Source organism: Narcine bancroftii, chromosome 1, assembly GCF_036971445.1.
Source record: "Narcine bancroftii isolate sNarBan1 chromosome 1, sNarBan1.hap1, whole genome shotgun sequence".
Taxonomy (NCBI): domain Eukaryota; kingdom Metazoa; phylum Chordata; class Chondrichthyes; order Torpediniformes; family Narcinidae; genus Narcine; species Narcine bancroftii.
Window position 1 is genome coordinate 432,686,918 of NC_091469.1, and position 17,596 is coordinate 432,704,513.

General features: G+C 39.3%; 1 protein-coding gene across 1 annotated transcript; it reads right to left on the reverse strand.

Moving 5' to 3' along the window:
* Positions 1 to 2,381: 2,381 nt before the first annotated feature.
* LOC138751669 (type III intermediate filament) lies at positions 2,382 to 13,438 on the reverse strand. Its single transcript, XM_069914252.1, has 9 exons — positions 12,818 to 13,438; positions 11,818 to 11,878; positions 8,620 to 8,715; positions 8,323 to 8,484; positions 6,848 to 6,973; positions 4,372 to 4,592; positions 3,638 to 3,681; positions 2,571 to 2,656; positions 2,382 to 2,484 (listed from the first exon to the last, which is right to left on the reverse strand). The coding sequence occupies exons 1-9, from the start codon at positions 13,342 to 13,344 to the stop codon at positions 2,449 to 2,451; spliced, it is 1,359 nt and encodes a 452-aa protein (XP_069770353.1). The 5' UTR covers positions 13,345 to 13,438; the 3' UTR covers positions 2,382 to 2,448.
* Positions 13,439 to 17,596: the final 4,158 nt, after the last annotated feature.

A 17,596-nucleotide genomic window follows, 5' to 3' on the forward strand; every position in this document is an offset into this window, starting at 1 on the left:
TTTATTTACTTTACCGAGAGTGAAATAAAAACTGATTACATGGGTGGGAATAAATGCAAATATCATGGTTGCTGGTATAATAATATGAACAATGTGTATAACAGCCAGTAATTTTATAAATCTTTAGAATCTCACTCCTCAGTCCCCAAGATTCCCATGAGAATAAACCCAGCCAATCCAATCTCTCATTGTAATTATAGCCCTCTATTCCAGTTAAAATATTGATGAATCTTTTCTTCACCCTCTCTATTGCCACCACATCCTTTCTCAATCTCTTCTGTGCACTTTCATTTGCTGGAATTTTAGCAGTTCTGCCATCATGGATTAGCCAGCTGTCATAGAATTTGATCTTTCCCCCTACAAATCACTAACTTCTGAACTCCTTACCAGCCTGCCTCTCTTAGCAGCTGACTACCCTGACTCCTGGAAGATATATCCCACACAATGCTTCCTTCAAAATTGAATGTAAGAATTTTTTTTTTCCTTTTCCTGCATCAGCTAATTACCAACCAGAGATGAGTTGGACTCCACTTCCCATTCTGGATCATGTATTATTCCCAAGCCAATTGGAGGGTACCATCATATTCCCTAATCCTGATTTCATTCCTATTGGCTTTCAGCACAGAACCTTACTGACTCAAATCTCAATAACCAATGAATGAAACTCCTGCTTTCCAGTGTTTGCAACATTCACATTACTTCAGGGTTCCCAAATATCCATGGAAATTACCCAATAGATTATTGTGTTTTTCTCAATTATACTAATCCACACATCTGAATAGTTTTTAGTTCTAAAGTCTCAAGTTGATGAACTAATCAGACATATCACAAATTGATTCCTTACCCATACATTGGGCAGAGACTCAATCATTAACTTCTGAATTACAACCACATTTAACTTAATGCTGGAGGATACAAATGTAAGTTGCAAGATATCCATAAAATGAACACTCACTGTGTACTTGATTTCATTTCTACTCTTGGTAATAGAACAATGCAGCACAGTACAGGCCCTTCAGCCCTTGATGTTGTGCTGACCCATATACCACTTCCTTAAAAAAAAGTACTAAACCCTCCCTATCCCATAACTCTCTATTTTTCTTTCATTCATGTGTCTGAGTCTCTTAATATTTCATCTTCCACCACCATCCCTGGCAAGGCATTCCTGGCACCCGCCACCCTCATTGTAAACAAATTTACCCTTGATGTCTCCCCAGACCTCCCTCCCTTCACTTTGTACATGTCCTCTGGTGTTTGCTGATCTTGCCCTAGGAATGCTGGCTGTCCACCCTATCTATGCTGCTCATAATCTGCAGACCTCTTATCAAGTTTCCTCACCTATGCTCTAAAGTGAAGTCCCAGCTCTGCTAGCCTCTTCTTGTAAAGCTTGTTTCCCAATCCAGGCAACATCCTGGTAAATCTCCTCTGCACCCTCTCCATAGCTTCCACATCCTTCCTATGAGGTGACCAGAACTGAACACAATACTCCAAGTGTGGTCTGACCAACAATTTGTAAAGTTGTAACATGCTCATGAATTCAATCCCATTAATGAAGCCCAGCATCCCATAGGCCGCTTTAACTATCCTATCAACCTGTGTGGCGACCTGGAGTTCTCAATATGTAGAATATCTCAATATTAGTATTCAGCTTGGCATAAAAAACAAAATCCAGAAATAGAAGGTGCAAATCTATGAATTCTAAGGCAAATGATGAATTAGTTATATTTGGAGTGCAAAGACAACAGGGACAGTGAAATATTAGCTTCTTGGACTTATCCACACCAAGATGAGTAGAAATAATTTTCTCATGTTTGTTCTAGATCTGTTCACTTGAAAGCATTACATTATTTGCATTTATCCTCAATGTAAATTACTAACCATTTCCTTTTGCATGTGATGTGGTAGTCTCTTAAAAGCTGAAAAGCTTGTTAGTGCTTCTCAGATGACAACTCGATACTGAATTGCGATTAACATATTATTTCACAAGTATCCGAGCTGTACACGCTGCTGACTGGGGAAATGAAAAGAGCAGCCCATAGAAGTTGAAATTATCTTAGCAAAACAGTTTTCGAATGAAAAAGGAGGCAACAAACAGAAGATTTGGTCAACTTTTTATTAGAGCTTGTTTACAGACAATTGTGATTCTGAATGTAAATAAAGATTCAGAACTGGTGAAGTATTGCTAGTTGTCACTGTGCAATTGTAAACTAGTGACTGTCTTCATAAACAGAGTGTAGTATAACTTCAGTGAAGCCATTTACTGTATTTTTACTTTTCTATAAAGCTTACAACTAAACTTTATTGAATCTGGCACTCTTCAATTAGACGCAGAAAGGCACTTCAAAGCCAGTATTCTTCTTGATTAAAAGGAGGAGCAACAATTTTGTCTAGCACTTTATTTTGGAAGAACTTCAGCTTCAATGCATATTTTTAGGCAGATCACCAGGTTTAGTCTTCAATTTTCTGGGTAGTTTCACTGATGACCTGCAATGAAAAAGAAATTGTTGTCAATACTTTTATCTTTCAGTGGGTAAAATGTGTGCATGTTTTTAATGAATGTTTATACTAACATCTCCCCCGCTGGTCTCAACAGTTTTAATGACAATTTTCTTCTTTGATGTTCGATTTTCAAATGGCTGCTGCTCAAACATGGCATCTGTCAACAAAGATATCATCAATTTGTATCAGTTGAGGCAAAATATTCATAAAGGCTAAGGTACCTTTCAGTACTTGGGTCTGTCTTCAATTTTCACAAGTTACATTTCGAAGAAATGTGGATTCACCCCTCCCCCATTTTTGGTAATAAACTCGCTTTCTGACCTGGGTAAAATGTGCTCATTCCCAAGACCAAGTTGGAATACAACAGCATTTGGGTGTCAGTCCCTGTTGGAATTATGCCTGTGGCTGCTGTGCCTTCATGCCAATGACAGGCTTTCTTTTTCTCTTGATGGGGTTGTGAGAGATGTCATGGTATCACAAGAAAATAAATTGGAATTACAGCTATCTTAAAGAAATAGACTGAAGTCTGAAGCACTTATTCTTCTCACAAGAGAAAAGTTTAGCTCTTTATCTGATATATTATGTTTTTTAAAAATGTAGACATTCAGCACAGTAACAAGACCATTTTGGCCCACAAGTCCATGCTGCCCAATTTTACACCCAAATAACCTCCACCCCTGGTACGTTTTGAAGGGTGGGAGAAAACCTATGCAGACGCAGGAAGTACAAGCTCCTTACAGTGTGGGATTCGAACTCTGGTCTTGATTGTTGGTGTTGTAAAAGTGTTGCTCTAAATGCTATGCCAACCATTGATGGATCCTAGGCATCAAATTTTAGTCGATTATTCTGGGTCATATGACCTTGCATCATTGGAACACTTTGGAGAAACATTGGAGCATTTCATGTTTTATTGGTGGATTAAAAAGAAACCTAGGTGACTTATAGCTTGTTTAATAATTCTCATAAAACCTGCATTAGTTATGTTGTGTAAATATACAATTTTTAAGATTAATAATTTATGAAATATATATAATCTAATGATGGCATCAAAATACTTTGCAAAGAATGTACTGAATGAAATGGAAAAATAGCTTCATTGTAGTAATACTACAATAAATGTAATTAAGAAATAGCTTACCAGAGAGGTTCAGAGATCCAAATGAGGTCAATGGCATAGAAATCCTAAATAAAAATATACAGTAAATATCATTGAAGGACAGAATTTGCTCCATTAATCTTAAGTTTCTATAGTATTCGACCAGAGATCAGCTTTCTAATGAGTGACTCAAAGGTTTGGCATCTATTACACCATATAGATTTTTTTCCCCTTCCTCTTGAACAATAGAACAAATTTATTAAAAACTCCTGCATGTCTACTTGCCCTCAACTGAGATCTAAGTATATATTGCACTTGCAAAAAGACAACGAGGCTTATTGCTCTTGCGCGCATGGGATTCTGATTACATTTTTTTCTTTATTGATATGGCATCCTTTTCAAGCCACATTTAATGCCCATCCTTAACTCTCATGAAAAAATGTTTGTGGATCTGATCCTTTTATTTAGCCTAGTTAAGAGATAATAAATGTTACAAGATAGAATGGAATATTCATTTAGACCTCATGATTAAGATTTGGCACGCATCATTCTTGCAAGAGGGCTAACTAGGTTTATCATATGATCAAATAATATAATTCTAGATGATAGTTTTGTTTCTGAATAAGGAGTTTAATCTTTGATGTTTCCAACAAGCAACCACAAAGTAAAGAAACCCATGGAAATATTTATTGAAACAATTATTTTCTGAGTTTTTAAATTTGTCTCTAATGTACATTTGGAATTATAACTTTTTTTAAAAGCACAAAAAATCTTACCTGTTTTCTTCACCTTCCAGTAATTTCCTGTAAGTTGCAATCTCAACATCTAAAGCCATTTTAACTGTCAATAGCTCCTGATATTCTTGCAAATGGCGAGTCATCTCATTCTTCAAACGACTGATTTCATCTTCAAGTTGGGAAATGGATTCCTGGGCATTATTAGCTTCCATATTATACCGGTCTTCCATGTCTTGCATCTGGCGCTCAAGGGATTCATTCTGTTTTATTGAGAAAAATTAGGTGGTTGTTTTTCTTCCTTCATTATAATATTTTAGGTCAAGACTGATGAAATGTCCCAACTCAAAACATTGATTCACTATTTCTACCCTGATTTGCTAAGTCCATCCAACTTCTCTTCCCTCACTTAATGTGAACAATTTCAGTTCTTATTCTATTTAAATATGTGACCTCTGGGAAGACATGAAATAATAGTATTGCTTCAGTTTCTTCACTTTTTACACTCATTGAAAATATTTCTCAAATGATTAGTTAAGTTTACATTCAGAAATGCATGTTATTATGTAATGCCGAGGATTTGTATTTGAAATATCTGGCCATTTGTACATAATTTTGATTAAAAAGGTAAATTGGACAGAAGTTTAAATATTATAAAGTTTAAAATTGGGTAAATAGGATCTAAAGCTTAAATTCACAAATTTCTCTGTTTCACCAGGCCACAAATTTGGAAATAAACGTTGTAACTCTACTCTGGCTGAAGTTCTTGCCTTCTCAACTTGAAGGGAACAGGATACAATACATAAGGCATCACCTTGATCAATATCCTTCACTTCTGCTTGTAGCTGTATTGTAATTAAGTGACATTGAGATGATGGAAAACTGCGCATTAGATATTTTATTCCAGGTCAGCAAAGGAAAGGGACATTGAAAATCTGCTGCTCACTCCTCGCAGATATCCCTCCATCCCTTTCATATTCCTGCTACAGTTGTATCTACTTCCACCACTGCCAGCCAGTTCCAGGCATCCACCACTCTCTGTGTAAGGTAATTGGCTCCCATATTTCCCTTAAATTTCTTCCCCCTTACCTTAAAAACACATGCCCTCCAGTGGGTGATGCTTTTGCCCTGAGAAAAAGATTCTGACTATCCATCCTATGATTTTATATACCTCTATCAGGTCAGCCCCTTAGATTCCTACACCCCAGAGAAAACTTTGATTCAATATATCGCATGTCATGTCCACCTAGATTTCTAGATGTAATATTTTCTTTACACTTTTCAATAAAATTCATCCACATTGAGCTTCACCGTCCCATGCATATACTGTACCCTCTTTTGAATTAAATTGTTATGGTGCTTTTTAACTCCAGAGAACAGATGTTTTATTTGATTAAATATTGGAAAACATACCTCGTGTTCTTTAGTACTTGCCACATACATCAGCTCCAGAGCAGTGGTTCAATCGCCCTGCCCCTCTCCTGCCATTGTATGCATCTGAAGCAGACTGCCCACAACCTTGATGTGTTTAACTGATGCTATCATGAGCTTGCAATCACATATCCTCTCCAGTTCTATGACAAACTCTCTTGTATTTCCACATCACTACACCTTTCTCTCGCCTGCCTTTGGTCATGCAAGTCCTCTCTGGAATTGATTCTATGAATCTCCTTTACTTTTTACTATCCTCCTTTGAGATGCTTCTTCAATCTACCTCTTTGACCAGATTACCCATCATCACATTTGTGGGATATCCTAACTGGTCAGACCAGCTTTGGAATGCTATCCTAATATCTTTTAATGTTGTTTGGAATCATATTTCATTTATTATAGAATTCTACAGTACAGAAATAAGGCCCTTCAGCTCAACTTCTCCATGCCAACTGAGCTGGTCCTATTTGCTTGCATTCAACCCATATTCATTTTCCCATGCGTCTGTCTAAAAGACTTACGAAATTTGCTTTTCCAACACTTCTGTTTTCCAATAGTTGGGTGACTAAAACTATGCACATCACTCCAAGTGCACTCTAACATCCTGTACAGTGGCAATATCACATTGTTACTCCTGCAATCAATGCCCTCATCAATGAAGGTAAGCATGTCAAATACATTATCTATCTGCATCACCCTAGCGTGCAACTATGTACCTATAGTCCAATACTCCCAGGGCCCTTCCATGCCCTTGGTTAACCTAACGCAGCACTTCACACTTGTACAAGCTAAACTCCATCTGCTATTTTTCCTTGGCCCATTTCATCTAGATCCTGTTGTAATATCAGATAATCTTCACCACTAAACCACCAATTTTGGTGTCATCTGCAAACTTACTATGTTAACTTTGTTATCATCCAAGCTATTAACATTTAAGTTGTTAATAATTCGAGTTGTTGATAAATACATTTTGTAAAATACACGAGGATGTTTTGATATTTAAATAGATTTTACAAATATAATTTACTGTCAGTGGCAGATAATGTTCATGGTTCTATGAGTGAATTTATGTATTTGAATGACTTACCGTTCCCTTCATTGCATCTATTTCACAGGTCAGTGTCTGGATTTGCCTGCGATGCTCATTATTTTCTTGTTTTGCCAAACGAAGAGCATCATTGTTTCGAGAAGCAGAATCAGTCACATCAGCCAGCTGTTCCAACACAAAAACAATCTGACTATTGTAGTGGATTTCTGCCTTTACCATGATCCAAACTAAGAATTAAACATCTATGTCACTTTTACCTAAACTTAGTGGTTAAATCAAGTGGTTAGAGCAACGCTATTAGAGTGCCAGCGACTTGGGTTCGTATCTGGTGCTATCTGTAAGGAGTTTGTATGTTCTCCCTGGGTCGGTGTGGGTTTCCTCTTCATGCTCTGGTTTCCACCCGCACTTCAAAATCATATGGGGTGATAGGTAAATTGGGTGGCATGAGCTCATGGGTCAGAATGGCCTGTAACCATGCTGTCGGTCTAATTGCTTTGGTTAATAACACATTAAACTCTAGATCTTAGAGAGAAAAACAAGAGGGTGATGCACTGGGGAAACTGGTAGAGTCAGTGCCTCACGGTACTAGAGACTTGGTTTCAATCCTGACATTGGGTCAAGTGTGGAGGTTGCAAGGTTCTCCCTGCAACTGCATGGGTTTCTATAGGGTGCCCTGGTTTCCTTTCACATCCCAAAATGGGGCATGTGGGTAGGCTAATTGCTCCGAGTGTGTAGGTGAGTGGTAGAGTCTGGGGTGAGTTGATGAGAATATAGGGAATGAAAAATAGGATTAGTGTAGGATGTGTATTTGTATAGTTGACGCTCGGCACACAGTTGGTTGTTGAAAGAGCCTATTTCTATGACTGACTAAGGAAGTAGGCAAATTGATGAGCTGATCACTGGTACAATTAAAGAGACTACCTCTGTGTGATCTGGAAGCACAAACTCAATTAGGTATGATGGTGGAACGCGTGATTCAGTGCAAAAGAATGGATGAGGCTTGGGAATAATTGTGGGCAATGATTTGGAGTTGTAATTTGGAAAATAAGAATTCCATTTGAGAGTGAAGTGTAGAGTTGGTTAGCTGGGAGAGGTTTGTAGGGATGTACAAGTATGAAAAAGATATATTTTGATGTAAAATATGTGACAATGGCACACGTGTAGGAAAAAAACACAAAAGTGCTGGAAAAACTCAGCAGGTCTGGCAGCATCCATAGGTGGCAAAGATATGTAATCAACATTTCAGGCCTGAGCTCTTCATCGTGAGCAAAAAGCAGACAAGCACTTGGGGGAAAGAAAGGTAGGGAAGGAGGAGCACAGGCCAACAGCCAAGAGGCCATAGGTGGGCATAGACAGGAGGGGGCAGGAGAAAAAAGCTGAGACTTGATCGGGGAGGGGTAACTCTTGTGAATGCAGAATTGGAGGAAAGGAGACTCTTAGCTATAGCTTAGTTGTTAATTGCCTGAAAAACTGACTTCCATTTTATTATCTTGATTACAAAAAAGATACCTTACCTTGGACTTGTACCATTCCTCAGTCTCAGCTATGTTCTTGGAAGCAAGTTTGTCAAACTGAGAACGAACTTCTTGAAGTGCTGCAGTCAGGTCAGGTCTGGCAACATCCATCTCAATCTTGACCTGCGAATCCTGGATTTGTGTTTGCAATTCTAGAATTTCCTGGAAAAAAGGTAAATACAGGAAAATGTCATCTTGTGGCTAAGGTAGTATTTTCAAAATACTTTAAGATAGCTTATTATATATAAATATTATGCCAGTGATCATTCATACTTATAAACAATGGTAAATGCTTACCTCTTCATGAAGTTTCTTCAGGAACATAATTTCTTCTTGTAGAATCTCAACTTTACGTTCCAAATCTAAGCGTGCCAGACAGGCATCGTCCACATCCTTTTACAGACAATACATAAACAAATCTATAAATTTATTGAATGGAGTTGCTTTGAAATGTTATAAAGTGGTCTGAAAACTTACTTAATTTGTAATGATTATTAGTAGAAATGTAATCATATTTGATGTATTAATAGTTTTTTCTTTCAAGGAGACTGCATCAAACTATTCATAACCCTAATATATTAACTTAAATCACCCATTGTTGAATTATTAGTGCAAATTGGTCTTTGAATATTAACAGCAGGTATTCAGCTAAAAAAAAAACAAATTATGAAAACAAAATGGACAAATTGTGGGAAATGGGGTAGCAACAACCATTTGTGGTAATCATCAAAAATATTCAAATGTTAATTCTAATAGTCTGCAATGATTTCATGATTGAATAGCCATAAAGTTCTTCATGTTCTAGACAGAAACACAATTTGGTGCTGTCCCCTTCTGGAAATATTTATAGCGATAAACATTGAAGTTGCAGCACAAAAATCAAAGTGTGGCTCAACCAATTTATTATGTTTACCCTCCAGATAATATTTTACATCTGAAAACATGACCCTCTCCTTTTAAACCAAATTAGAACCAAAGCAGTCTTACATTCACAGGAAATGGAAGTTAGTGTTCATGCAAAAAAATGCAGGCATGTAATTGTTCGGTTTTCATGATCAATCAATGACGGTGCAGAGTGCAGTCACGCCCTTTTCGAGCTAACAGTTAAGTGATTATAAATCATATAAACAGTCACGATCTTCAATGCCAATTAATTTGCTTCATTAATGGATTTAGAGCAGATGATTACAGTCCCATTGGTTAAATGAGTTTTGAAAAACAATCCTTTTCAAGGGAAATACTATACCTTTGTAAAAGTTTCCTAATTGTGAAAATAAATTAAGTATTTTATTTTGTGTGCCAGATTATCTATGTGTATTCGGTCTTGGAAATAAATTTGGCCTTGATCTAAGGGAGATTGTGAAAGAAAACAAAGTGATTTTTAAATTGGCAGTGAATTCTCTGATGATCAAATAGTTGATGATCATAATTATAACTTGAGCTTTGATGCAGTCATTTCAGTGGAGAAGTTATTATAATTCAATTTGAGTAATGAAAAATAATTCAACATTGTCTAATTAAATATGACTGTTGAATTTGTTTAATTGGCATCTTCTAGCAGCCATGATGCTGGATTTTTGTCGGGAATGGGTCAGTTTTGAAAATGGCACTGGTATCTTTTTGTTGTTAACTGACATTCTCCAGTATGGTTTAGGACACTGTACTAAGCTTATTTAACCATCAATGGTGTCACAAAAATATAAATAAATTAGATTTTTAATTACTTTCCACTGGAAAACAAAAAGTGTAGGTTTCCATTATGAAGAATCCCATGAAAATGATGCAGTGTAATAAATTGCATGGGAGACTGAAAATCTTTTTCATACCACATTGGTAGTAAACATTGGCAGAAGAAAATTATAGACCACAATTCCAACTTTTTATGACCATTTTTTTGTAGGGGGTATATGACTAAATCATGCTGAATCAAAAATATGATCACATTTTTCTCAGCATATTAAATTATTAATTGTACTTACTATGTGTTATAAAATGTTCATTTTAAGTACAAGTTCATTAATTGTAAATACTCTTGGTCTATATTACTTGGAATAGGACAGGAACCACAATAGAAATGACTAAATGAAGTTGTAGTTGAGTATTTTATTATTCCCCCTTCTTCCCCCCCCCACCCCCCGAGGTTTGTTTTCATTCAATAACTTCAATATATTTTCAGATGCAAAATAATTTATTTGAGCCCTTGTTTGCATTTATGATGGCTACTCATTCAAATTTTATATTCACTTCAATAAGATGCTACATTGTTACTGCCACTGCAGTCATCCACTAGTTATAGAGACATTAATTCATTTTTTGTTTGTTACTGGAGGCCATGTGTTCAGTGTAAATGCATTCCAAGGCAAATCCTTGTTGCATATTAGGTTATTGGAACAAAATCTGCAGCTGCTTCCTTGGAGCCACTCTTATTCCAGTAGATCACAAGCTTCGAGTCTGATGACTGCAGGGGGTGCACAAGCTCTTATCCAACGAAAGGGGGTGCTGATTCTCAGGTCAGTGGCTTCTCAAGAGCAAAGAATTTCTTTTACAATGCAAGAGAATGCCACAGAAACAGGGAAGAATTTATTTTATAATGCAAGAGAATGCCACAGAAACAGGGAAGATGCTTGGGTGTAGTCCTGAAGAACTAGTGATTTTTTTCCATTAAGTTTGCATTCTGTGAGTAGCAAATCCAAGAAGAAAACCAAGACACCGATGTGGATACTAAGGTATTAAGTAAGCCAGCAGTTGCACCAACAAGAGGAATATGAGAGAGAGAGAGAGACCAGCATGTAGAGAACAAGCAAATACCAGCCACTTCCTCAGAAAGGGAAATAAATTGCAGGGCAACTCTTGTTTTTTTGGACAGTGGCTCTGGAATATCATCTGCAAAATGTCCTCCTAACTTAAGGAATCAGTGAAAGTCCATTTTTATTATTACTCCCTCAAAGCTTTGGCTCCTGATCTGTGCTGAATGAACTAATCCCCGGCAGCCTGCAAACTAGGGAGAGCATTTGTTTTCAGCTCTTACTAATTATTCATTTTATATACATGTAAATAGACTGTAACAACAAGGTCTTGATCCAAAATGTTGACTGACCATTTCTACCCCTAGATGTAATCTGACTCGCAGTTTCTCCACTGTCAGGTTAAGAATTAGGCTGTCAAGCTCCTCCCCACTCTCGGACTGCCAAATGCTGTTCACTAGCAAGCCAGATCTGATGGCATACAAAATCATTCTTTCTGGATGCTGTCTAGACCTCCTTCCAGCTTTTCTTTGTTTGCTTGAAATAATGGTTCATGGGGAAGGAAGGTCTTGGGATGGATGAGAAAGTAAACTATCCTTCCCAGGGTGTTGCTTCGGGGTGGCACGATTCAGTGGGGTTGCCTTCCCGTCTGATTCTGATGGCCGGACGGGAAATTGTGATCTCCTGAAATGAGGCTGGATTTTGGGGAATCGATTGAGAGTAGTGTGGGGTACGGGGAAGACATTCTCACCTGTCTGAACGCTGCCAGATTGTTTTCGGCATCCTCCTTCTGAATAACTTCATCTTGCAATCTGGAAAGAAATATTGGCATTACTCTCGGGTTTGATGCATAGAGTCTGTGGCTTGGAGTTTTAATTATGTTCTTCCACCCGATCTATTGATTTTTATGATTCACGCTGGGGTTTTATGTTCACAACTCAATGTAATCAATTAAGAACCATCGATTCTTTAATAAAGAGCATGTTTTATTAAGTTGTTTTCAAATATCTTAACGTTGGCATTCTGCAATACAAATGCCCCATTTTGCCGTGGAATTACTAAAGACAATGCTAACATTCCTCAAAGGAATCAAAGTGAAATGCCATTTATGTGTTGCCATTCAGACAGATGAAACTTTAGAAAATTAAGGGAACTGTACGCAGATGTTGTAACCCCGTGGGCAGCTCGCAACTCTCGTCCCGTCAACACCCTGCCACACCCCAAAATCTTCACGTCCTCACAAAGGGCAGGGACCGTGCGAAGACCAAACGGGAACCATCCATCATGACATGCAATAACTAAAGGACCTTTCACTGCATTAAGTAAACCAGGCACTGTTGTCATCCAACAGTCTGTGGCATTTTGGTAGTTTTAATTGGGGAAAAGGGGATCATGAAATAAAAAAAATCTAATGAAAAGGCATCGAGCTGGAACGTTACTTCTCTTCTCGCCTGCTGGTATCTAATATTTTCTGGTCTTAATTCAGGTTTTCACCAGGCTTTTCTTTTGAAGAGTTAAAAGCCAGATTTATGAATTTACATTGGGCTTCCAAACAATTCTATTAGCCCCTTAAAAGTGTAAGCGACTCCAAACTTTGCGAGGACATTTCGACACGAGAATATGCCTCTCTTTTGATTTTAGTGGAACTGCCCAGTTTGTACTTTTTCATCAGCGTGAAGAGGGACCCCCCCCCCCCCCCCCCTGTCACCATAACACAGCAAGAGAATGTCCAACTGGTGCGTCTGACTTACTTTTCTCTCAACTTCTGAAGATCATCGGCCAGGTTATCCCTTTCCACCTCAACCCTCGACTTCTCGTTGTCTATCTGGTCGATCTCGAGACGTAGCTTCCTCAGCTCCTCTTCGTACATGTCCCCTATTCTGGACGGGCGCTTACCCTTCACCTGCTCCAGTTCGGCCAGGAGCACCTTGTTCTGTTGCTCCAGCGACCTCACCTTGTCGAGGAAGTTGGCGAGGCGATCATTCAACTCAATCATCTCAGCCTTCTCATTGGTGCGGTTCACCTTGAACTCCGAGTTCATGGCATCCACCAAGGTAAAGTCCAAGTTGGTGCTGGAGGCAACTACAGGAGGACGGCTCTTCACAAGCCTCACACTATGCGACTTGATGGGCGCCGCGTAACTCACCCGGGAGATTCTGGAAGAAGGGACGATCAAAGTGCCCTGTGGATTCCCGCGAGCCGTAAAGCTGTGCCGGATACTTGTAGCTCGACTCGGCTTCTCTACAAACATCTTGCGATACACACTGGATCTGTTCATTTTGTATCCTTTTTTCCCCTAGTTAGATGCTGCGCTTGAAAACTGTTCCCCGACCACCAGTCCCTCGGCTGCAAGAGAGAGAGGCTGCCAGCAGAGGTCCGGCATTTATAGGGAGCGCTCCTGGTACTCCCACCACGATAACCCAGGCAGGGGCTGATGCTCTGATTGGCGTGGCGAGAACCACTCGGCAGTTAGAAACGACATTTGGGTGGGGGCAGGGCCTCTGTTTCGATTTGAGATTGAGCTCTGCGAGCATCTGGGTTGGGACTGGACATTTGGAATTTCGGAGTGAGCTGTCCCTCTTCGCTCAGTGGCGTGTCTCGCAGATCCCCTGATCCGAAAGCATGTCCGCAGGGGCTCCCGATTCCATCGTCGGACAATCGCCCCTCACCCAAAAGTGCTCAGGCCCGAAACTTCAGTTATATATTTTTGCCTCCTATGCACGCTGCGAGTTTCTCCAGCAATGTTGTGTATTAACTACGATCACCACGTCTGCAGACTTTCTTGTCTGCATTAAGTTGATCTTTTGACAATCTTTTATCCGCAAAGTGCAATAATTTCGACAGAGGTCACTCTTAACGTAGTGAAAAGTAATTTCTCACCATAAAAATATTAATCTGCAGATAAATAATTCCCCTGTGTTTAATCACACGAGGACTTCTAAACCTGAATACATTCTGTTTTAAAATACTTGATTCCTCATTAAAACCCCTTAGGATCGTTTTGAAAAGTACGTGTACAAGCTGCCCGCCGGGTGTGTGTCAGAGATAAGGGCTGGATTGGGTCCGGTGCTTGAGTGGGGTCTTTAACTTCGTCTTTGAACTGGGCGGCTCCGGCAAAACTTTTAGGCATCTTGAGAACCGTAAAACCTCAAAGCATCTTTTGAATTGAATTCCCATATGGAATCTTAAAAATGTGCAGTTCACTGACATTCTTGTTTTATTTCGAATTTGCAGAGTCCGACCACGATTTAATATAGGAACGATTTGTGAAAACTTTTTACCCCTTTCAGAAAACGCCCTCACTGTTCGTGTTACGTTGTGAGTTTCAAAGCTGACAGAACATTTGGCTACTGTAACAGTCTCGAACAATAACTGCTTGTCCTAATCAATTAATACGTTTTTTTTTCCGATTTATACACAAGTATAAATGCTGGTCTGCTTTCCAATTGCTACTTTTTTGTTTTGGAATCAGTTTTTAAAGAGTTTATATTTTGGGAGAAAATGGAAATTCTTTCGGTAAGGGTGGGCGTTGTCATCTCACTTAACTCCTTCCATGGGGCAGATTTACACTGAGGGCGCCTTTTGTCTACCAAGCCGAGTAATTCAGCGCCATGGCAACAGCCCGTAGGAGCTCATTCTGTGAGGTAAGTTTGACCAAGCTGCCCTTCGCCCCTCTTATCCTGCCCTGAGTCACGATCTCTCCCCACTGAACAGGGAGTGGGAGAACGGTTAGGGAATTCCACCCCCACACCCCACATCTGCTTATGCTGGAAATTAAAATAAAATGCAGAAACTGCAGGAAATACTCAGCAAGTCAGGCTGAATAATTTGAAAGGCAGAGATAACATTTTAGGTAGAAGATCTGGCATGTGGAAACTGATGAAATTTGTAAAAAAAAAAGCAGGGTGGGATGGGAAGGGTATGTCACTGATGGGCAAAGGAGACAGGATAACAGTCACAGTAGTCAAGCTAACAGGGAAATGCAAAAGATGGTGTTAGTAGCCTATCTTCTCAAATGGATTTGAGCAACTTTTCACCTCTGGTTTAGAACCTTCCCACAAAGATCCCTATCTTTGATGCCCTTCACCAGTTTGGTCAAATTCCCTAGTCCCAATAGGTTATTCTTTATCATGGGCAGACGGGCTCTTCACACCTCCATTCAGGATATTGGGATTCAGGGACAGCATATTCCTGTTCGAGTGAAGGACAAAGGTGACTGGAGTAGGGAACCTTGGGTGACATGATATATTGATGGAAAAAAAGAGATGCGTGTCAGATATAGGTAGCTGGGACCAAGTAAATTCCATGAGGTTATGGTGTATATAGAAGCACACCCAAGAGAGAAATCAGGAGGTCAAAAGGGTGACAAAGTAAGAATCCTAAATGCATTAAAGACAAAAGGATAACTAGGGAGAGAATAGGAGCAGTTTTAAGGATCAATGTGATCATCTTTGTGGAGCCACATGAGTTTTGTGAAACCATAAATGAATATTGCTCGTCTGTTTCATTGTGGAGAATAACATCAATACCAGGCAGTCGTGTAATGGAGGATTTAGACCAGCTTATGAAAGAAGGGATGCAGTTGCATCAGAAAATATAATCTAAATTCCACCATGGGGCCCTAGACCAGCTGATGCAAGAAGGGATGCAGTTGAATAGGAAGACATTTTCTACATTGACACTATGGGACCCAGGGATGCATATGAATCAGTAAACATTATCCAACTTCCACCATGAGGTCAAGAGATGCAGTTGTCTTTTGTTGGTCGCAGACTGTCAGGAGACCTTGAAGATAATAATTTTGTTCAAAGAGATAAGATCTGAAGTAAACAACTTTTGGGTAATATAAGCCATGGTCCCACTGCTGAAGTTTGAGACTCTCCAAAAGGTGGCAACATCTCTCAGCAAGAAGCAGAACTTCAAGATTCCAAACCGACGTCCCGCCGGGGAGGTGGAGAAGCTGCTACCGGCGCCCAGACAACTTACTACAACTGCCTTGCTTTGGCAGTTGGGACCAGTCCAGGCATTGATAAGTATAATTGGGAAGGGCTTGCATATTGTAGTGTGAATTCAGCTAGCTATTTAGTAATAAAGACTTGTATAAACTGAACTGCTCTCGGTGTGTGTGTCTATTTTCTTTCGGTAGCTTGAACACTGAGCAATCTAAAACGAACAAAGTGAGAGGTACAAGTTTACCCAAGACAAGTGGGGAAGTGAATATTATGTCTTGAAGAGAATCCATATTAAAGAAAAGGATGCACTAGAAGTCTAACATACATTAACATACATAAAGGTAGATAAATCCCTAAGGCATGATCAAATGTATCTCAGGACATCTCAGAACCCAGCAAAGAAATTGCAGGAATCCTGGTTGGGATTTTTCTATCATCATTCTAATGAGATGCCAGAAGACAAATGTAGCTAAATGTGCTTTTATTTAAAAATAAATGCTGAAAGGACACAATGGGAGAATGATGGGCCAGTGACCATAATGCCATGGAAGGGATTCTAAGAAACTGGATCCACATGCATTTATAAAGGTAAGGGCCATTTATGGATTGCTTCATTGAACATCTGTGTTCTGTCTACAATAATCACCCCATGCACAAGGTTGCATGGCCCTTCAACTCCTTTTCCCATTCCTACAGCAACCTGTCCATCATGGGACTTCACTGCTAGAATGAGGCCCAGCAAAAAACTAGAGGAAAATTACCTAATATTCTGCCTGTGGGCAGTCTACTGCCAATCGTGTGAGCAATTATTTTTCCAATTTCAGGTAATAAGTCCCCCCTCTCTTCTGAGAAACTTCTGTTTCCTCTTGTCTTTGCCTTTATTTTTGTCCTCTTTCCTACCCACCCCACCCTCTTTAGTTCCATCATCTTTCCACATTCCCCACCTCCATTTCAGTTTCATCTGGACTTTTGTGATACAGCTATTGTCACTTTCCCTTCTCATCAGATTTCAGCCTTTGTCTCCACCTATCGACCCCCATCATCCTGAATGATGCTGAGTTCCTCCAACAGAAATAGTCAGCATGCCCTTCACCACTTTGGTCAAATTCCCTGGTCCCAATAGGGACCAGGTGTTTTTGAAGAGATGTGGAAGAAGATTGACGAGGGCAGGGTAGTACGTGTTGTTTGTAAGGACAAGGTCCCACACATTGGTAGGCTAGTCTGGAAGGGCAGACAGATCTCGTGGGATCTAGGATCATCTCACCTATTTCAGGTACAAAATTGGAATCTGAGTGTATAAGTGGAGGGTTGTTATTCGGATTGGAGACCTATGACTAGTGCTTTGTCGCAGTGAACTGTGCTGCTCCTAGTGTTGTTTGTCATCTGTATTAATCATTTGGACAACAATATATTTAGCATGCTTTGTGAGTTTGTTGCTGCAAATTCAGGATTATTATCGCAGTAATTAGGATTTTTCATAAATAAATTCTGGTTATTTAATTAATTGAATTTAAATCCCATTCTCCTTTGCAAAATTAACATATATGTCATTGGATTTTTTTTAAACCAAGACTCTGG